The following is a 22,308-nucleotide window of genomic DNA, read 5'->3' on the forward strand; positions in this document are numbered from 1 at the left end:
AAGGAAAGGAAAGGAAAGGAAAGGAAAAGGAAAGGAAAGGAAAGGAAAGGAAAGGAAAGGAAAGGAAAGGAAAGGAAAGGAAAGGAAAGGAAAAGGAAGAGAAATTTAATAGTAGGCTACATAGAGCAGTGCCCTCTTGACTGGGTTGAGGCAAATATAGAAAACAGGTGTTGTGATTTGTCCCCCGCTGTTCTCTCCTCTTCAGAGGAAAAAATTACTCGGTGTTAGCAGATAAAGACGCAGGAACATTGAGCTAAGGACCTTTCTAGAATTCATAAAGTACAGTCATCAGTGAAAACTTTCCTAGAGAAGAGACTAGTCTAGAAGGGAAATGGGGACTATCGGGAGTCTGCTCTGATAAGGGATTCATAACAAAGAGGTGGTCAACTCCAACTACAAAAAGGGCAAAGGCAGAAAACAAACTAATTTTTTGGCTGAGATAACATTCAGTGATCATTTTCTATGGATCAGGGTCTGTGCTAAGTGATTTACACGGATCATCTCATTTGATTTTCACAACAGCCTATTCTCTGCACGGACAGTCAGTCCCCATTCTAAATGTAAACCAGCTCATGGTACTCTCTGCTCTCCTTCCCCCAAAGCTTCCCTCATATGTAGGGTAAAACGCAGATGCATTACCCCTGCCTCTAAGACTGAGGCCAACTTCTGGACTTCAACTCATTCTACTCCAGACACTCTGGCCTCCTAGCTGTGCCTCAAGCCTGTTGCACTCCCTGTCCGTCTGCCTGAAACACTTTTCCCCCAGGTATTCTTATGGCTCACTCCCTGACTGCCAGTCTCTGCTCAAATATTGCCTCCCCACGGGAGGCCTTCCCGAAAGTCACTCTGCATCACTCAGGATCCCCAACCCTGCTTTGAGCCTGCATCCCCGTCTGACTAGACAACCGCATTCCTGTCTCCCTCCTACATTACAAGTTCACATTACTCATCTTCTGTCCCGCTCTCTGCTCTAGCTACCAACGCCTGGAACTGAGTCTAGCATATAGTAAGCACTAAATAAAATTTGTTTGAATGAAGTTGGTCCATCAAATATTGTATTTGACTCTCTGTGTTTATTTTCTCTTTGTTCCTTATTTGTGGCGTTGTGATACTGTTGGGACCTTTCGTTCATGTTTTGTCTCAGGGAATGTTTTATCTGAGGGAAAGGCTGAGTGTGGTCCACCTTTGAACCAGACCCTAAAAGAGGACATGGCACCCCCTGAAGCCAGCTGATGGCAGCAGCAGTGATGAGCAAGAGATCATCACAGGACAGGTCCCTCTGAGGGAAAGAAGTTGGGCTCTGGGGCGCCTGGGTGGCTTAGTCCATTATGCGTCTGCCTTTGGCTCAGGTCATGATCCCAGGGCCCTGGGATGGAGTCCCGCATCGGGCTCCCTGCTCAGCAGGAGCCTGCTTCTCCCTCTACCCTGCTCCTGATCTCTCTCTCTCAAATAAAATCTTCAAAAAAAAAGAAGAAGAAGAAGAAGATGTTGGGCTCTGAGTGGCCGCCCGCCCCCCACCATGGAGCCCACATATCATTCTCTCTCTGCTGCCAACTATAGGTTGTTCCAGTGGACTTGAGCACCTCTAAGACATCAAACAGTAATCATTCTTCTTTCCTGTTTTCCCTCAGTGTCTCTCATAATAATTGGGAGAAACAAAGAAATCAGCAGGAGTCAGGCTCAGATCATCACCTCTGGTTGGTTCGAGGACGAAAAGCGCCACTAAGGCAAAGGCTTTTCCTCCCTGACTGAGCACTGGATTCCCCTGGGGAGCTTTTCAAGCGCCTGATACCCAGGCCCCGCCTCTAGGCCCGTTCAATCCGAATCTCTCAAGGTGGCGCCCAGGCACCTGTAGTTCTCACACCCGCACAGGTGACACTAATATGCACCCTAGTTTGAGGGTGCGGAGCAATGTTTCTCACACTTCAGTGTGCACGTAGATCTCCTGGGGTGTGTGTAAAAAAAAAGTAGACTCTGATTCCAGCACTGAGGCCGGGGCCCGAGATTTTGCACATTTGTCCATGGACCACCATTTGAGTAGCAAGTCTGAGATCAAATGCTGGCTTTGACTCAGGGTCACGATTTTCAGATCTAATGTTTCACGATCTGGATGTTATTAATCCATGTGTTTTGCTAATTCCTGGGCGTCCCGGCCACTTGACAGCCACTGTTCTGTTTGCTCTTCCTCGCTACCTGACTGGCCGTTGCTGGGGAAACCGAAGACTCACCTCTTGAACCATCCTACAATCGATGCAGTCCCCGATGTTTCTCAACTGCATGGCCAGCTTGTGGATTATTTCCTCCTGGTGATGGTTCTGGCCAACGCTACTCTCCTTGGGCTGAGAAGGCGGATGGTGGGCTACATGGACAGAAAAGAGTTCAAAGGAGATTATTAACTATCTATAAATCACTCACCACTAGTCATTAAAAACTGTCTTAGACAATGAGAGGGATAAAATCTCATCATCAATGATATAGAAAAAAGCAAAGTCTTGTATTGGAATAGATTAGCTCTGTTCAATAAAGATGTAATTCAAACTACATACTAATTTCAAATTTTCTAGTAGTAACATCTAGTAATAACATCAGTAATATATTTTACTTAAGATGATGTATCCAAAGTATTATCATTAAGCATACAATCAATATAAAATTATTACCGACATGTTTTGCATTCTTTTTATTATACTTAAGTCTTTCAAATCCAGCACAAATACCTACAACATATCTCAGTCCAGGTGCTATCCTGCATTCCAGGTGGAAAATCTTGATCTGTATTTAGATTTCATGAAATTTACAGTTTAAAAGGTAGATTCATACAACCAAGTTGTTTCAGACATACTTAAAAGTTTTCCAACAATGAAAACAAGCATCAGTTTTTAAACTTAAATAAATTATAAATAAATAAAACTTAAAATTCAGTTCCTCGACGGGCCACATTTCATGCGCTCAGGAAGCAAACAGTAGTTATTGTACTGGACAGCACAGGTCTATATCTTTATAGTTTTGTAAAATAGATTTTTCTACTTCATGCTTATATCCATGGTCCTTGAATGAGTTCTTCCAAACCTTATTTGCTTCCAACAACCAATGAGTGTTTTTAAGCAACACTATCAGTAAACTACTGTGCTGGTTGCTTTGGGGAACTTAATAAAGACAAGATTTCTTTTTTTTTTTTTTAAGATTTTATTTATTTATGTGACAGAGAGACAGCCAGCGAGAGAGGAACACAGCAGGGGGAGTGGGAGAGGAAGAAGCAGGTTCCCAGCGGAGGAGCCCGATGTGGGACTCGATCCCAGAACGCCGGGATCACGCCCTGAGCAGAAGGCAGACACTTACCGACAGCGCTACCCAGGCGCCCCAAGACAAGATTTCTGTCCTTCAGTTGCTTACAACCCACTGGTTAGGGATGAAACAATACCAAGTGCTTCAGGAATACAGAGGAGGAGGAAATAAATTTGGGCTAAAGTAGATTTAAGTATGGCTTCATAGGTACGCCAAATTTTGCACTGAACCTATTTTGTTTCAATACAATTTGAGGACTCGGTTTTTTCAGTCTTTGTACCGAGAAGAATAAGCCCTGTCCTCAAAAAAGTCTAGCAGGAGAGAGACACAAACTACAATTCAACATGTTACATGTTCTAAGAGCAAGGTCTACACAGCAGAGTCAGGGCAGATGTCCCAAAGAAAATGATAACAGAATTCAGTCTTGGAGAACCCAGGATGAAGAATTAGCCAGGAGAAGGGCGAGGCGGGGGCGGGGCCAGCTGGGGAGGAGTGGCGAACCAGACCTTCCACTCTATCCAGTAGAGCAGGGGACCCACAGGAGGGTTTTAAGCAGGAAATGACAGGATCAGATTTGCTTCTAGCTCTTTCCCTCCAAGATCGGAGTGGAGATGGGTAAGACTTAAGGCAGGGAACGCATGAAGAGGCTGCTGCAAAGTGGTGCAGAGAGAGATAAGGAGTTGCCTTACAATAAGTAGCATGCTTCCCACACACCAGACCGCACACGTCTTACTGACTGCTCCCTCACAAGGACCCCATGCGGCCATTACCCCATGCTACGGATGAGAGAGCCGTGGGTTAGAGCATGCTTTTCAAAGTTGGCTCCACCTTGGAATCCCTTGGGGAGGCTTTTAAAATTCCCACTGTTCAGGCCTCACTCCATTCCAGTGAAATCAGGTGAGCCAAGCATCAGTATTTTATTTAGGGCTCCTCAGGTGGTTCCCATGGGCAGCCAGGTTTGAGGACTGGTGTTTAGAGGGGTTGAGTAATTTGCCCAGGGTTTGCAAGCTCGTTAAGTGTGAGAGCCAGGATTTGAACCCAGGTCTGCCTGGCTGCAGAGCGCACACTCTTACACCTCAGCATACAGGGCCCAAACTAGTTAATTCTAACCTGAAGTAGTCTAACAGGGGCGGGGTGATGAGAACAGATTCTATAAATATTTAGGAAGCAGAATAGGCTGGGATTTGACAATAGATTCGCTGAGAAAAGTGAGGGGGAAAGGAAATTCTTACTTTTCCAGCTCAGGACACTGGAAAGGTGAGGGCACCATCAGCCTATTCAGAGAATGAGGGTCGAGGGAGGACTAGTATAGAAGGCAGAGGAGGCAGGTTGAAAGAGGAAGATGGTAATTTAAATTCATTTATAAATTTGAGATACCCGTAGGACATCTTAGCGGGCATCTGGGATATATCTGAAGCAAAAAAAAAAATATATCTAAAGCTCAAGGAATGTCAGAACTCAAAGATTTGAGAGTTTCATTTCTTTATTCAATAAATATGCAGGAGTGGGTGAGATCTTTCAGAGTTTATATAGCTGATGGATAAGATTAATGGTTAACAAGGTAAGCAAAGGACCAAAAGCCCACAAAAATGACTGAGAAGGAATAGAGAGATAAAGGGGAGAATCAGGAGAAACAGTGTTTCCTAACCGTCTTTCAATGCTTGTTGAAAATTTCCTTTTCAGGGCACCTGGGTGGCTCCGTTGGTTAAGCGTCTGACTTCGGCTCAGGTCCTGATCTCCGGTCCTGGGATTGAGTCCTGTGTGGGGCTCTACACTCTGTGGGGAGTCTCCTTCTCGCTCTCCCTCTGTCCCTCCCTCTGTTCATGCTCGCTACCTCGCACTCTCTCTCTCAAATAAATAAAAAAAATATTTTTAAAAAAGAGAAAATTGCCTTCTAAAATGTACTAATGGGCACTGTTATTTGGTTAACGATGGTATACAGAATAGGACTCTGTGTGTGTGTGTGTGTATCTGTGCTTGATGACGACGATGATTCTGAATCCTGAAACACACCTTAGGGACCTTTCATTAAAGATGCCAATCATTGTCTGACTTGCCCACACCCCCTTCCAAAAGAATCTGCCATGTTGCCTAAGCAATCAAGCTCCTTCTTCCATGTCCCCACCCCAACCCCGGGCCACGCTATTTGGATCAGAGATGGATACCCGACCCAAGAGCATTTAATCCACTGGCTGGCCAGGTAGTCAGAACCTAGCCCCTAAAGAGAACAGGGTCCCTTCCTCTGTGTTCAATGTTCAGGAGACTAAGGGAAAAATCGGCAGCGGGACCAGGAATGCTACAGGACTACGTTGGGCTTAGGGTAAATCAAATCCATTTGCAAGCAAAAATTATGAAAGGCAAGGAAACATTTAAAGGAAAGACAGAGGAAACTTGCCGACAGAGAAGAACTAACCGAACACTTATTAGGAAAGCAAGACTCAAAAAAAAAAAAAAAAAAAAAAAAAGACTGGCCCCAGAACTGCCTCAGAACTTGACCCCTCTAAGTTCAGTTCTATTTCATAAGCGTCCTCATGGGAAACCACAGCTTTTTGGAGGTGCCCAGTGTAGGTTTCTCTTCCCTGCAACCAAATGAATAATCATCAATATCCATATCAATTATCATTGTACAGAGCTGTCGAATGTATGGAAAACTGTGTGGGAAACCGGCTTCAGGACAGACTCTGAAAGTGAAATTTAAAAATTAGGTTCCTGGGGTGCTTGGCTGGCTCAGTTGATGGGGCACGTGACTCTTGTTCTTGGGGTTGTGAGTTCAAGCGCCATGCTGGGTATAGATATTACTTAAAAATAAAAATCTCTTCAAAAAATTAGTAAATAAAAAAATCTTTTTTAAATGATAAAATAAAACAAAAATTAGGTTCCTGGTACCAGTGGCTTCTGTTTTGGTTCTGGTCATTTACGCATTCCTCTTAAAGGTTGAATGCAGGGGCACCTGGGTGGCTCAGTCAGTTAAGTGTCTGCCTTCGGCTCAGGTCATGATCCCAGGGTCCTGGGATTGAGCCCCTTGTCTGGCTCCCTGCTCAGCGGAGAGTCTGCTTCTCCCTCTCCTTTGCCACTCCCTCCCCTCCATCCCCCCACCCCTCTCCCCGCTTCCGTTCACATGCTCCTTCTCGCGCTGTCTCTCTCAAATAAATAAAATATTTTTTTAAAAGTTGAATGTAAAATGGCTTCAAGGCTCTGCTGTACTCAACCTGTTTAGTCAGCATTATTTGCTGACTAAAGAGAAACTGAAATCCCTGTCCTATAGACATTAACACAGCAAAATAGCTATGCCACCATATTATAAGTAATATTGTAAGATTACAGGAAAGAAATTATTAAATCAAAGCTCTGAAATAGTCATATACTGGAGAGTAAGAGGTCTTATGACAAGATAACCAAAATGAATTAAACATAAAAGTAAAACTCTGTATTTTCCAAGTATTGAATTTTTAATATCCAGAGGGAAAAGGTATCTTGCTCTAAGCTAAAAAGTTGTGTGAATGTGTCTATGTATATAGCCACACAGAGTTCTGAAAATAAAATCATAGTCTAAATGGCCTGGGAAATTTGGGACAATCACGTGGTTAATCTTTTTGCAAGAATAATTTCCTCAGAAAGCAAATAATAAACCTCAATGTATTGGAACTTTAAAAAAATATTGCTGTGTGTTGAGAATCCTACATAAGAAACTGTGACCACCTGTCCCTTCAGTTGAATTTAGGAAAACTTGTAAGCAAACATGCTTCTAAGGTTTTATAAGTGTTTCTCTGCTACTAGCTATAATGTGAATATTTTAATTTCTCCTATGGTGACCATGCTTTCACAATCTTGATTTTGTTCACTAAAAATAGAGGTCTAGGGACTTCTGGCTCAAGCCTGGACACAAGCATTGGCCTCCCATTGCTCCTAATCCCTCCCAAGACACCACCAAAATGAATGCATAAAAAAAGAATAAGACCACAACAGTGAAAAGATCGGGAGATGGGTCAACAGCAGATGAGAGATCTGTACATATTTCTGGAAGGCAGAAAGCAGATGAGACAAGATACCGACAAATGAGCCAGGCAGAGAAAGCGGCAAGACCTCACCATAGGAGCTCCTGAGGCTTGGAAGCCCGTTTACTCCACTAAACCCCAAGGCTGGGGGAGGGAGATGTGGCATGTGCCACATGGTACCCTTGACACCCCCAGGCCACTATACCTAACACAAACTTCAGGCAAAAAAAAACAAAAAAAACAAAAAAACTAAAACCCAGGCCACTCTTCTCTAATGGAAGAGAACAAATCTTGTGGAGAAAGCTAAAGCTTCTTTATGAATGTTGACGCCTCAGATTAAAGGTCTCCTTCTTCTAGCATGTGGGGGACCTGGGGCCAGAAAGTGAGCTCCCTAACTCATCTCCCTAAAGTTCCCCCAACTCAGAGCCCTCCTATGCCCCCATTTGAGTCATCAGTGGGGAGGCAGTTAGGCATAGTGGTAACATTCTGAAGCCAGATCACTTAGGTTCAAATATAAAATCCACTACAGATAACACTCTGTAATCCGGGGCAAGTTATTTAATCTCTCTATGCCTCAGTTTCTCCAACTGTAAGATGGGAATAGTAATGTATTATTTTATCAACGCTAAGATTTTTTAACGCCTCCAAAATCAGAATGTATTTTACAACCCATGGCATGTCATATTTCAATAACATTTACCTTCTTAGTAGTAAACAAAATGATGGTATAGTTTACAATTGATAGAATGTTATTAAACCTAATGAAACATCATAGTAACTACCTCATAGAGACATTGTTGAGATGACTGAATGAGTTCACAAATTTAGCCTGCACAAGACAGTGCCCCAACCATGAAGAGACACTATGTAAATGTTAGCTACTGCTACCACCTAAGAAAACAGTCCTCCTCACACAACAGCAGAAAAAAACCCACATCAGCTACCCAGTCCATATTTCTTTAAAATAAAGGATCACTAGGCAATTGAAAAGGACCACAGAATGCAAGAGAAATACTAGAAAAACAAAGAAAACTAATCCCGAAAAATACATGTAATTCAGGGAATGGAAGAGAATGTTTGCCAATTCTAATGTATATATTTTGAGAGATTTAAGAAGATATTACATTCAAGAAACAAAAAAGAATGCTATAAAGAAAGAACAATCGTAGAACAAAATCTTTCTGATTTTAAAAATACGATTGCCAAAATTCAAAATACAATGGGTGGTCTGGAAAAATAAAGTCAAGGAAATCACTCGGGAAAAAACAACAGAAGGTGAAAAATATATGAGAGAAAAGATAAATGATGTAGAGGGCCAAGATGGAAAGGTGAGCATCTGATTTATGGGAGTGTCAGAGAGAAATAGAGGGGGCAATTTTCAAAGCAGTGTAAGAGAGCTTCCCAAAGCTGAAGGACACCAAACTTCAGATTAGAAAGTCCCCCCCCCACACACACACACACAAGCCCCACCAAGTTCTCAGGACAACAAACTGGGTAAGTAAAAACCTCACCTCCAGAACATATTAAAATTTCAAAACAGGGGCACCTGGGTGGCTCAATCGTTAAGCGTCTGCCTTCGGCTCAGGGCATGATCCCAGAGTCCTGGGATCGAGCCCCACATCAGGCTCCTCCACTGGGAGCCTGCTTCTTCCTCTCCCACTCCCCCTGCTTGTGTTCCCTCTCTCACTGGCTGTCTCTCTCTCTCTGTCAAATAAATAAATAAAATCTTTAAAAATAAATAAAATAAAATAAAATAAAATTTCAAAACACTAGGCATAAGAGATGCTAAAAATCTCCAAAGAGAAACCCAGATTAGTTTGGCCACTGACTTCCCAACAACAATGCATACTAGAACATAAAGGAACCATTTTTGCCCTCAAGAGTTTTATAAAAGATTATTTTCAACCTAAAAGTCTATGTCTAGCTGAACTCTCAATCATATGTGAGAGGTGAATGAAGACATTTGCAGATCTGCAAGGGTTCAGGAAGTCTTTCTCCCACACGGAATTCCTTAGGAGGTTTCCCAAGGGAGTATTCCAGTAACACACAGTATGACTAAACCATGAAAGAGAAGGACAGAATATTTAGCAGAAGATGAATCCAACCCACGTGAAGGAAAGTCCCAGGATGACAGTGGGGCAATAGGCCCAGAGAGAGACTAGATGGGAGCCAGAGAAAAGCTCTAGAAGGGCAATCCCCTGAGCAAGGGAGATTAGTTAGAAGAGTGGTAGGCCTGAAAATTGGGGGAAACTCAAAGAAATGGAAACTAAATTATGTGGCAGAAGAGAAGGAAAGGCAATGAGAAAGTCCAGAAAACAATAAAAGGTCACACAGGAAGTTTATGGTCTGAATGTGAAGCAAATTTTAATGTGGCTTAAGTTGAGAATGAAGGAATTGTTTTTTAGTTCCTTTCAACAGGATATTCGTCTGTGTTCAACGTCATGGTACTCTACCTGTATGACTGGGCAAAATTTTAAGCAATCGCGGCTTTCGTCCCTTGTTTCATGACCAGGAGGTGATTACTCTGAGGAAAAAAGTCATTCCGGTACATACAGATTTTATTGCTGGGAGCCGCCAGCCCTAAATCCCAGAGTCTTGCACAACCTTTTACCTTTGGATGCTGACACAACAGGTGGACAGAAATGAATGTGAAGATTCTGAAGTCTCGGCCTCTCCACACGCCAGACCATCTGCTTCCAGATTGGAAAACACATACCTCCCCTTTGCAGAGACGAACCACCTTTACCAGAACACAAGGCCTCATCTCAAACTCAGTGGAACCTTTTCTTTTAGCTGAGGAAAGGAGCTTCTTTTAGGAGAGCTTGAAGCCATTAGCTAGTGCTTTAAATTCAACCACTTTGAACATTTAAATCTGTCAAGCGCAAAACCAGCAGTCTTTGCCTCATCTCACAGGCACACTTTTTCATAAGCAATTAAACGTATTATAGTTTATATGTTCAATGGCCAACAATACCTGAGCTGAATAATAATCTCAAAAAAGTTTGCCTAAATTTAGCAGGACTACTCATCAACTTCAGGAAGGCTCGAAGTCTCTCACCAAGGACAAACTGCTCTTTTTAAAAGGGACTGCCGGTATCACCCAGGTTCGAAGTACAGCAAAAGAGAACTGGTCATGCAGGAAGGCTTGAAAGGAAGTTTGCACGACAGTGAAGTGCAAATTCAAGCCACCAGACTAGACGTGGCATCAAGTACAGACCATTCTCCCAAGGGGTGTCCTGATGAAGGAAGGAGAGAGAACAGGCAGTAGCAAGAGGAAGAAGTGTGTCAAAGGAATTTTCTAGGTTGAGAGTTTTGAGCAGGTTTTGTAGGTTGAGGAGAGGAATTAGAGCAGGAATGATGGAAAATGGAAGATAGAGCAGAGCAAAATTGTTGAGGCAAAGTCCCAGAGGCTTAGGAGAAATGAGAATGAAAGCACATGGAAAGATTAGCTTTGAATCGAAGGTGGGAGTGGGGGGGTGCGCCCTTCCTTTGAGATAGAATAGAAAGTAAGATGTGATGTTCAGGTAAACAAGTCTGGGGCAAGGGAGAAGAGATTCGGCTATTTATCCCAACATCAATTTTCTACATGAAGCAGAGAACTACGCCATCTGCTGAGAAAGAGGGGTATCCTGAAGCGACTGAAATTAGTCACTAACGGAAATGGAAAAAAGAAAGGTGACCAAAGTTGTAGAATAGGAACTAAAGACAACCGTCACCCCTCCCTCCCAAAAAAAGAGGAAGAAAAAATGTGTATATATATCCTTGATGGGCATTCTCTTTCCAGCTGGTAGGTGTCCTAACCTTGAATCTAAAGAAAAGAAAGCTTTATCCTATTCTCCCACCGGGGAAGCTTCAAGGGTTGGCCCAGTTACTTTCTAATTTCCTGTTCTTAGGCAAGATATTGAACTTCTCTGGGCCTCAGTTTCCTCGTTTGTTAAAAAGGACTCTAAGATCATTATGAATATTAAAAACTGATGTTCATAAAGTGCCAGGTGTACAATAAGCCTTTTATTATATAGCTTAGCTACTACCACTGGACTTGGTATTAGGCAATATTTACGTAGGTATAAATATGTAAACCGAGGTTACTGGTTTCTAACTTTTGGACTCAGATGATAGACAAAGCATGGAAGAGTTGCTTGTGGCTGGCCGGCCAGAATGTAAATGCTCACAACTCCAGCTATATAAAAATTTTAAAAGTGTAAGGGACAAATAGTAGGGTGTGGAAGGCCAAGTGAGCAGAGGACAGGGAAGTTAGTATCTGCGTCTTATAAAATGGGGAGCCATGCGAGAGTGCTGAAAATATATGAAATAAGAAAGAGGAATTTAAATTACTCAAGTTTCCAAAGACAACAAATAGAAGTTTTACAATAATAATGTATCAGTCATGAGAAGAGAGGGTATAGTATGAGCTAAACCTCAACTGTCATGTTAAAGAATCAGTGGGGGGTGGGGGGGAAGAAGCAATGGATGGTACCAATTTGATAAGCCAAGAGATAGAAGAATAAACACACATTATTTAGAACAGTAGTTCTCAACTCTGGCTGCACATGACTATCAACTTGGAGACTTAAAAAAAAACCCCACAATTTTGTTAGTCTGGGAATAAAATTACACATAGGTGTTTTTTTTAAAGCTCCCCAGGTGATCCTAGCATCCAGGTTAAGACTCACTAATCAACACACCTGGAAACCATAGCCAGTTAAAGAGTTTCCCTTCTGGAAACGGGACAATGGGAAGGAGGTGGAGGTTAAAGGAGAGGCTGGATACCAATTGAGCCTTCATTCATTCGTTCATTCACTCATTCATTCATTCATTCAACAAATATTGTAGGAGGTCTTCATTCATTCATTCATTCAACAAATATTGTAGGTCTTCTATGTGCCAGGCACCGCTTCAAGACCTTTTTACCACAACCTCTTTAGTACTAGTTGATTTGTTCTCATGGACATGAGTGCTTGGGAAAAAAATTATAATGCATCGAAAACACAGCATCATTACCCGAATCCACACGTTTAAATGCTTTGGGCAGCCAGTGAGAACCACTTCTGCCTGAGTCCAAAGTACATCACCTACGCAGGGTGATACAGTTGGAAGACACAGTCTTTCACAAGGGGACAGCCAGGCTGTGAGCTGACTGGGAAAAGACAAGGGTGTCTAAGGGCACTGGAGTGTACCCACCCCACTTCACAGGCCCCCTTTCCTACTGCCAGATGCCACTGAGCCATGGCTGCCTGGCTGGGTTCAAAAGTAAGGAGGTCTGAGGGCGCCTGGGTGGCTCAGTCGGTTGAGCCTCCAGCTCTTGATTTCCACTCAGGTCACGATCTCAGGGTCCTGGGATGGAGCCCCATGGTGGGCTCCCTGCTCAGTGAGGAGATTGATTCTCTCCCTCTCCTTCTCCCTCTGCCCCTCTCCCTATTCTCTCTCTCTCTTTCTCTCTACAATAAATAAAATAAAATCTTCAAAATAAAAAAGCACTCTGAGGGCGATGGCCCCCAGAGTTCCTGAACCCTACAACAGAGTAAAGAGGGGGAGGGAGAAGATAGGAGGCAGGGAGGGCCAAGGACTCGGTACATTAATTCATCTCAGCCAAGAGAAGGTGGCTTACATAGTAGGTGAAATATTGGGCCCTTTGATAAAAATTGCAACCATACTGTCTGTCATTTCAGTTTCCATTGTTTTTTTCAAGAGTATCATGAAACCTATACACACTAATGACGTTCTCATCTCAGGCCATTTTGAAATAACACCCTAAAGATTAGTCGACACCCAACCATGGATTATTTGAGGGTACCAGTGAAGGCTGAGAGCTCACCCAGGAGACAAGGTGCCCAGAGAGAAGAAAGGGCAACCGATTAGGGAGACCCTCCAAATGGAGGTCACCTATTTCAAAATGGCTTTAGGGTCAGCCCTGCCTGTGCCAATCAAAAGCATAATGATTTGCATCTATTAGTTTAACTGAAAAATTAACTGTCACCTGGGAAAGACAAAATCCAGTATCTGCATTAGGAAGATGGAATACAAGTTTGATACGTTTCAGTAATGGACAACGGGAGAAATGAGATGCTATATAGAAGCCAACAAGACTTGGGTAGCTTAATTGGGTAGGCAAAGGGGCAGAAAAGAAAGGACATGGAGATAGGATGCAACAAAGGATTGAGTGTGCCAAGCGAGAAATGTGTCTTGCATTCTGGAACTCAACATAATAACTATTTATATTTTGTGGATGTCTGACCAACTAAATGGTGAATTCCCTGGGGACTGTATCTATTTCATAACTCTGAGACCTAGCTCAGTGCCCTTAACATAGAAGGTCCTCAACAGATATTATTATGATTAGAAAGATGCAGTTTCATAAGGGGGTGGAGAGAATGGGACAGAAAATAAGGTTAGGGTTAGATGAAAAACGTTGGTTATTCTATAAGTTTACCTAAGAACAGCCCTACCTTTTAGTTTCCCTTGAAGATGGATCATTCATTTAAACTTGTAAAATATCAACAATAATTCACATTCACATATTTTACCTCTTGGTATAGAACCTTATCAAAAGCCTAAAGATACTCCCACAGTTAGTGGTGGAAGTGAAATTGGTACAACCTCTGTGGGGGGCAATGTTATCTATCAAATTTTACAAATGCAAATATATTCAAGGTTATTTGTTGTAACATTGGTTTCAATATTAAATGATTGGAAACAACCTAAATGTATATCAAGAGTAAACTATTTAAATAAATTATGTTATATTCACATAATGGAATATTATGCCATTGTAAGTAAGAACGACACTCTGCAAGTATTAATGCAGAAAGATCTACAAATCATATGGTTAACTGAGAAAACAAGTAAGGACAGTGTGCTTTGTAAGCTACCTTTTCTCTAAAAAGGGAAGGGGTATAAAAATCTATATTCAGCGTTGTTCATATTTACATAAAGAATGCCCAAAAATCAAGAACAATGGTTGCCTATAATAAGGAGTATTCAGAGTGGAAACTGAAGACAGGGAACAAGAATGCAAAACTTTTCACCATATGCCAAAATTTTCATATTCTTTAGTTTTCACCCATGAAAATGTGTTTTTATTTAAAAACAAACACTTATATAGCACTTAATGTCTCAGTTACTGTTGCAAACCATTTAAAATCAGTAACTTATTTATTATTAATGTATTAACATAACTACTCAAAATTTAATTTAAAAAGTATCTCATGAGTGTCATAATTGTATTGTAGTTATACAGAAAAATCTTTGCTCTTAAAAGACGAATTATTTAGAGATGGAATTACTTAGAGATGAAGTTAGTTGATCTACAACTTTATCTCATAACTTTCTTTGTAGCAAAGAAAAACATCCGTACATGTATTCATGAGTATGTGTGGATAAGAATGTAGAGGGAGGGGGTGCCTGGGTGGCACAGCGGTTAAGCTTCTGCCTTCGGCTCAGGGCGTGATCCCGGCGTTATGGGCTCGAGCCCCACATCGGGCACCCTGCTCTGCTGGGAGCCTGCTTCTTCCTCTCCCACTCCCCCTGCTTGTGTTCCCTCTCTCGCTGCCTGTCTCTCTCTCTGTCAAATAAATAAATAAAATCTTAAAAAAAAAAAAAAAAGAATGTAGAGGGAGAGAAAGAGATAAAAAGATAAAGCAAGTGTGCCCCCGCCCCACCAAAAAAATGGTTAATCCATGCAAAGGGTATATAACTAACCATAGTCTTTTTTTTTTTTTTAAGATTTTATTTATTTATTTGACAGAGATAGAGACAGCCAGCGAGAGGGAACACAAGCAGGGGAAGTGGGAGAGGAAGAAGCAGGCTCATAGCAGAGGAGCCTGATGTGGGGCTCAATCCCAGAACGCCGGGATCACGCCCTGAGCCGAAGGCAGACGCTTAACCGCTGTGCCACCCAGGCGCCCCATGACTAACTGTAGTCTTACTTGTGCAACTTTTTTGTAGATTTTAAATTTTCCAAGGTAAATGCTGGAAAAGAAAAAATACCTCAGGAAAGTCCTTAAAAGTGAAGTAAAACATTTCTATTTAGTTTCTATAAACTCTTTGGACTGGTTTTCAAGGCTCTTAGAATATATCTCAACTTTTGTCTGGCCTTCTTACTCTGTTGAACCAAATTTTACCTTTGAATCACATCTCAAAAATTACTTTCTCAATATGGCTTTTTTGAATCTTCCAAAATAATGCGATCTTTCAGCACTGTGAATATCTATAGTGCTTTTAGTTCTATTGAGATACACCATATTCTAATAATCTTTGAATGTTTTGGGACTCCTGGGTGGCTCAGTCTGAGCGCCCGCCTTCAGCTAGGGTCATGATCCTGGGGTCCTGGCAACAAGCCCCGCTGTCTACTCATTGGGGAGTCTGCTTCTTCCTCTCCCTCTGCTCCTCCCACTCCCCTTGTGCTCTGTTTTTCTCTTCCTCTCAAATAAATAAATGGAATCTTAAAAAAAAATCATGGCATGCTTTTGCTATATAAAACAAGAGATGATAATGTATATTAGATGTATGTATTGTATACTTAACTATTGTACATACATTGTCTATAACAATGATTATAAGTTATGAGTTACACCCTAAGAACTTAACAATTGAAAGAAAAAAAGAAGTGTCTTTGATAACTTAGAGGCAAAATTAATTTATGTGTAGTGGAAATGAGTGAGATGGGCAGTCATTGGAAGAGGAGAGGCTATCAGCTATCAGCTCTCCCTTGCCCAAAGGGCTCCCTCTGCCTGCAACTCCCACTGTCCTTAACTCCTTCAGGTCTCAGTCCAGGGTTACATCTTGAGGGAATCCTTCTCTAACCTCCTTGCTAGGTCAAAGTCCCATTATAGCATCTGGACCTCTTCTTAGCACTTATCCCATTATATTTAACATTAGTATGTTTAATTGACTACTATCTGCCTCCTTTATCAGACTGGATGCTCCAGGACGTAAGGAACTGTTAATGTTTTTGCTCACTACCAGTACCTAGCACAGTGTCTGGAATACCAAACTAGCTGGGATTGTTTGGTTTGGGGGTTTTTTGTTTTTGCTTTTGTTTTTTTGAATGAGTAAAAAAAGAAAATATGTCCATCTAGAGGAAGAGGGAGAGTTGGTGAGACTTAGCAGAAGAGAGGCAAAAATGAGCATCCAAGCACTCTCAAAGGGAGAAAGAGGCTGAATAACTGGACTCTCTACTGACTTCCACAACCAAAAACCCCATTTATACTACTTACACACGCACACACACAGACACACATATACATAATTCTGCCCTTTCCTACCGGTAATTATTGCATTTTTTAGAGGTGGAAAAGCCCTCTTTTTGCTTTTACTAAGTTTTGCTTTCCCAAGAGTTTCTAATTTCCCTTAAACGAGGTATGATTGCTCTGGACTTCCTAAGATCCTATGCGTCCCCTCAACTTTTCTAAGAAAAAGCGGCTTTAAGTTCCCCCTACAAAAATTACGTCCTCTTTCGCCAAAGAGTTATACGTTCAAACGTGTGTATTTCCCCAAAGTAACCGAGACACAGTTTGGCTTCAGCGAGTCACTGAATAATGACTGGTGATTTCCATTTTCAGTCAGTGTCCAAAAGCCAAAGAGGGGATAAGGGGACCTTTCAATAATCAGCTTCCTCAGTAGGAGTTTTACGTGAACCAGTACTTAGGACTTTTTCTTTCTTTTCTTTTTTTCTTTAACGTTCCCAGCCGGAGAGCTTCCTCAGGTCCTCGGAGCGACCTCCCGCGACCTTCGCGGCACCTGCAAGCCGCTGCGCCGCCCCGGCCGGCTTTCCGGCGGGAAGGCGCGCGCCCCGCCCGGCGGTTTTGGCGCCAGAGGTCACGTGGACCCGCTGTGGCCAATGAGCGGCGCACACGGCACTCCGGTCTCCCCCGCGGACGGGGACGCGCCTGGCTCGGTCCTCGCCCCTGAAGCGAGCGGGAGGTCGGGAGACCGGGCTACCTCGAATGCGCTGCCCGGCGCCTCCCATTACCCTGCGGCTTGGCGTTCCTGACGCGGTTCTGACACCTCCGGGGCCCTCTCGCGCCTCCCCCTTCAGTCTGCACACGTCTAAATGCCCTAAAATACGAGGGGAGAAGCGCGCCGGCCTCCCGGGCCCGGGAAAAGAGCGGGAGGGCGGCAGGAGGCTGGTGTCGGCTACCGCCTCCCACGGACGGGTCCCCTGTTTCTCATTGTGTGGCAGTCCTTGAACGCACGCCGGTGGCCCGCCAGACTAAAATGCCTGTCACAAATAAGATTTTACACACAGACTAAAACGAAAGTTCCAGGCACGAAAACAAACACGTAAATTAGGTTGTAGGCTGTTACTCCAACTCAAACGTAGGAGCTTCCTTCTTCACCCCGCTTCCGCTTTTGAGGTGAAACTGTAATTTGGGTTAAATGGGCCAACCGCCCACAGGGCACCTCAGAAGGTGCTTGAGGAGGAATCTGTGAGGTTTAAATGGTAATAGCTGAGGGTGGAAACATACTGGAAAAAGTTGACAAAACAGTAGTTTCAGAATAGTGATAACGATCACACTTTATGAATATGCTAGAAACAGTTGGATTTTGCCCTTTAGAAGATGAACTTTATGTACGGATTACATCTCAATTTCAAAAACAAAATATATGTTCTAGAAGGTATTCATAGGTAACAAAAATCTCAGGCTTTGAGAAATCATTGTTGACACATGCACAGATCAAAATTCAGTATTTTAGTCAATTCGGTTATTCCTGGAAAACAGATACCATATTTGATATGTGGCAAGAGACTCAGGATGCCTGAAATTTCCATTTTCTCAGTGGCCTGTAATTCTTTCAAAACTGGAAAATAGTATGAGATTAGCTTTAATTACTCCTTTCAGGTGTCTAGCATATCTTAATCTAAAAATCTAAAACCCCATACTTTTAACTCCTTTAACCCCAACACCCTAATGCCCTTCAAAACACGAGACTTTAATTTTCCAACATTCAGGGACATTTAGGAATCATGCAAATTTTTGCAAAACAAAAATTCAAGTTTATATTTCCTTCATGTTCTTTCCTATATTGGCAAAATCAAAAAGGAACCTAAACTGAATTTTTCTCTACTTAACAATTAGACATTGTCAGGTCAAGTTAAAGACAAATCTGTATTAAAGGACAAATTTGATCTATTTTAGTTAATTTGGGATCATCTTCATGAGTTGTCACATCAACAATTAAGAGCTAACAGACACTAAGAGATTTGTGAGGCAAAGTCAGTTTTAGATTTTTACCACCTAAGAATATTGATGAATAGATTTACCACTATCTTCTTACAATTAATGTTTAAATTATCTATTTAAGGCCCAATTTTATGTCCTCAATACCAAGAAAAAATACATGCTAAGTAGAAGTATTTATCTTAGCTTAACACAAATAATATCTTACCTGGGTTCCTCCGCATGGCTGAAACTGGCTGGGAGCTGACAAGTCGGGTCATGTACTCCTGAAAACTGTATTTCACCCTCAGGGATTTGCAACAATTTGTTACTTTGGGAGAGGGATTCAGAAGTTCTTTAGGTTCACAAACAATGGTGTCATGTTTTTTCTTCATGTTATTTCCCTGTTGAAAAATATATCTTCAGAGAATTCCCCCATCAATATATGTTCAGTATGTTTGATGAATATTGGTGTTCTAACAATACAAGCAGCCTTTATTCTATATATCTAAAGGTTGTGGTTTTGAGTAGAAAATGGAACAGGGTAATTAAGGTCTTTTTCAACTTAGATAAACATCTTCCTATATCGTTGGTCTTTAGATCTGCAACACCACCCCACATCCTCATCTCCGGGCAGTTTTTCATCTTTTCAAATAGCCACATTCTACCAAGAGAGGAGTCTAAATAAGTATGCATAGAAAAACACAGACGAATTAGCATAGTCAAAAGAAAATAGATTAAAAACCTAGAGATGGGGAGGGTTGGATATGAAATACATTTTTGTCCTACTTCCTTGTGTATATATGATTTTGAATTTTCTCTTTAATTCTCCATATACACACAGTCCATCTCTACAGACTCTAATGAAGACTATTCTCCCACCCCCACCCCTTTATTTTAATACTGCAGCACCAAACCATTGAAGAATTGAACTAAGACTTCCACTGTTTACCAGTCCACTTAATTCTCTTGACTTAAAGGTTGGCCACAGTTTCACTTTCTAGTTTAAGTTCTAAATCTAAGCAGTTAATGGAAAGGGAAGGAATGGTTAGGAGAAGTCAGACAATAAAGAACAACTTAAAAAAGTAACAGGAGAGGTCTTGGAAAGGCTTAGATCAATGCTATCCAATAAAAATACGTGAATCACATATGTTATTTTAAACTTTCTAGCAGCTACACTAAACAAGTAAAAAGAAACATGTAAAATTAATTTTAATGATGTATTTTATTTACCCAAATATATCCCAAAAGTAATCCAAATATTATCATTCCAACAGGTAATCAATATAAAAAATTATTAATGAAACATCTTACATTCTTGTTAACATACGTCTTCTAAATCCAGTGTGTATCTTACACTTACAATACATCTCAATTTGGACTAGCCACATTTCCGGTGCTCAGTAGCTACATGTGGCTAGTGGCTGCACTGCAGCTTTAGACAAAGAAGCAAGAGCTAAAAAGAAATGACTGAGAGAAAAGCAATATGCAGTTATCTGAGCCATGCAAACTAAGAGGGCGTGGGAATCAGCAAGTAGAATTCTGACTCACTATTTTTAAGATTCACTACATCTTCCAGAGCAGAATGCTACTTGAAATTTTTTATTTTTAAAATTTGGGCCAGATTAGGGAAGAGGGCGCTGTGGGTTCAAACGGTTGTAAGTACCTGGGCATTTCTGGTACCTTGGGCAGCTTGACAGTTATTGTTTTTTTTTAATCCCTGTGACTTCTTTATTTTATAACCTGAAGTTTGTGCTTCTTAATCCCCTTCACCTATTTTAACAGCTTGACACTTTAACTATATGCATCAGACAACCTTATGATCCTAATTTGATTTCTCAAGTAAACTTTACATTGGAAAAAGGACATGCTCTCCAGCTAATGCATCACAACCAAATTAGCCCTGAATAGAATTTATTAAATTACTAAATTACTCAAAGTTGACAGTCAAGATACAGTTAGAGAGTGAGGTTCTTTTTTTTTTTTTTTTAAGATTTTATTTATTTATTTGAGAAAGATGGCATGGGAGGTTGCAGCAGGAGGGAGAAGCAGGCTCCCCATTGAGCAGGGAGCCCTAATCAGGGCTTGATCCCAGGACCCCGGGATCACAGCCTGACCTGAAGGCAGATCCTTAACTGACTGACGAAGGCAGATCCTTAATTGACTGAGCCACCCAGGCGCCCCCAGAGTGAGGTTCTTATCTGAAAGAGCCAGCTGATAGTCTTACCCATCAGCCCATTGTGAAATTGTCATTTTGTACTATGTATTCACATGACACTGCTAGACAACTGAGAATAAAATATCTAACCATGGACTTTCAAAATAAACAATAAAGAATGTTGGAATTGGTTTTCACCAAATAGGTTTTTATTATAATTTTTCCCAAACAATACTGCAGGATATTAAGAGGGATTTCTTGAAAAATAATCAATGCTAATTATACTTTTCCATCTAAAATTTATTTTTAAATATATGTAAGAAAAGCACTATGCTCTTTTATATAGTTGTTTGGATAATTAGATAATTGCCTTTAGGAAATGGTGTGCCTACCTGAAAACACCAGCAAATCCCAGGATTCATAAAAGCATGATAATGGATATGCACAAGGAAGTGAGGCAGCTACTGAACTGATGGTGTGTGTTATCTATTTAATAATCATTGGTTTAGTGTCTTATTATTTCAATATATATTTATGATATTTTTCACTTAATAAATTATGTTATCTACTTAGTTTGGAGGTTGTTCTGATACAAAGTTTAAAGTATATATGAGTGAAGTTTTTATCATTTCTTGCAGCAACTAATTCATGTATGGATTTACATTTTGCTGTCTATGTGTGGTAGACTGCCTAATGGTCCCCCAAACATGCTCACATCCTAACCCCCAGAACCTGTGGATATTTTACCTTATGTGGCAAAATGGATTTTGCTGATGTGGTTAAGTTAAAGCTGTTATATCTAATCATCCTGAGTTATCTGGGCACAACTTAATCATATGGGTCCTGAAAAAAGGGAGGCAGAAAGGTCAGAGTCAGAGAAGGAGGTATGACAATGGAAGCAGAGGTCAGAGTGATGTGAGAAAGATTCTATGAACCAAGGAATACAGGCAGCCTCTGGAAGCTAAAAAAAAAATACAACACAAAACTGGAAGCAAGGAAACAGATTCTGTCCTAGAGCCTCTAGAAGGAATGCAGCCTTGCCAACCCATTTTAGACTTCAGGCCTCCAGAACTATAAGACAATAAATTTGTGTTGTTTTGGTCACTCAGTCTCTGGTAATTTATAGCAGCAGAAATAGAAAATTTATACACTATGCTGATCTGAGTGCATATTACTATCAGTACCTTATAATTTTAAAACTGTATGTAACATAAGTTTGGAGATGGACAAGAGTCCATTTGAGAGTGTTTCTATAATAATAACTAGACAATCATAATAACTAAATCGTGAAACTCTAAATAACTACTTATTGGTGGCAGCAACTATAAATCCAGCTACTTTTTTAAAAAAGTAATCTCTACATTCAACATGGGGCTTGATTGAACTCACAACCCCAAGGTCAAGAGTTGCATGCTCTACAGACTGAGCCAGCCTGGTGTCCCTAGCTACAAATATTTATAACGAGTAATATATGTTGACCAACGATGAAAAATATATATTTAGGGATGACTGGGTGGCTCGGTCAGTTAAGCATCTGCCTTCATTCAGGTCGAGTCCCGCATTGGGCTCCTTCCTCAGCGGGCAGCCTGCTTCTTCCTCTGCCAGTTCTGCCTGCCGCTCCCCCTGCTTGTGCTCTCTCTCTCTGGCTAATTTTTTTAAAAAATCATATATATATATGATTATATATATATAATATATTATATATATATAA

General features: G+C 41.3%; 1 protein-coding gene across 2 annotated transcripts in view; it reads right to left on the reverse strand.

Annotated features, from left to right (window-relative positions):
• The window catches only part of PXT1 (peroxisomal testis enriched protein 1), a 46,488-nt gene that overhangs the window by 5,686 nt on the left and 18,494 nt on the right, over positions 1 to 22,308 (reverse strand). Inside the window, exons 2-3 of one of the 2 annotated variants that reach the window (XM_019794246.2) lie at positions 18,669 to 18,843; positions 2,229 to 2,359 (exon numbers count right to left, since the gene is read on the reverse strand). In XM_019794246.2, the coding sequence (XP_019649805.1) occupies positions 2,229 to 2,359; positions 18,669 to 18,834 (297 nt within the window). In that variant the 5' untranslated portion in view covers positions 18,835 to 18,843. Of the gene's footprint in view, positions 1 to 2,228; positions 2,360 to 18,668; positions 19,092 to 22,308 lie in introns of those variants that run through there. The other variant, XM_002914291.4, reaches the window with a different exon arrangement.

This window comes from Ailuropoda melanoleuca, chromosome 5, assembly GCF_002007445.2.
Source record: "Ailuropoda melanoleuca isolate Jingjing chromosome 5, ASM200744v2, whole genome shotgun sequence".
Classification (NCBI taxonomy): Eukaryota; Metazoa; Chordata; class Mammalia; order Carnivora; family Ursidae; genus Ailuropoda; species Ailuropoda melanoleuca.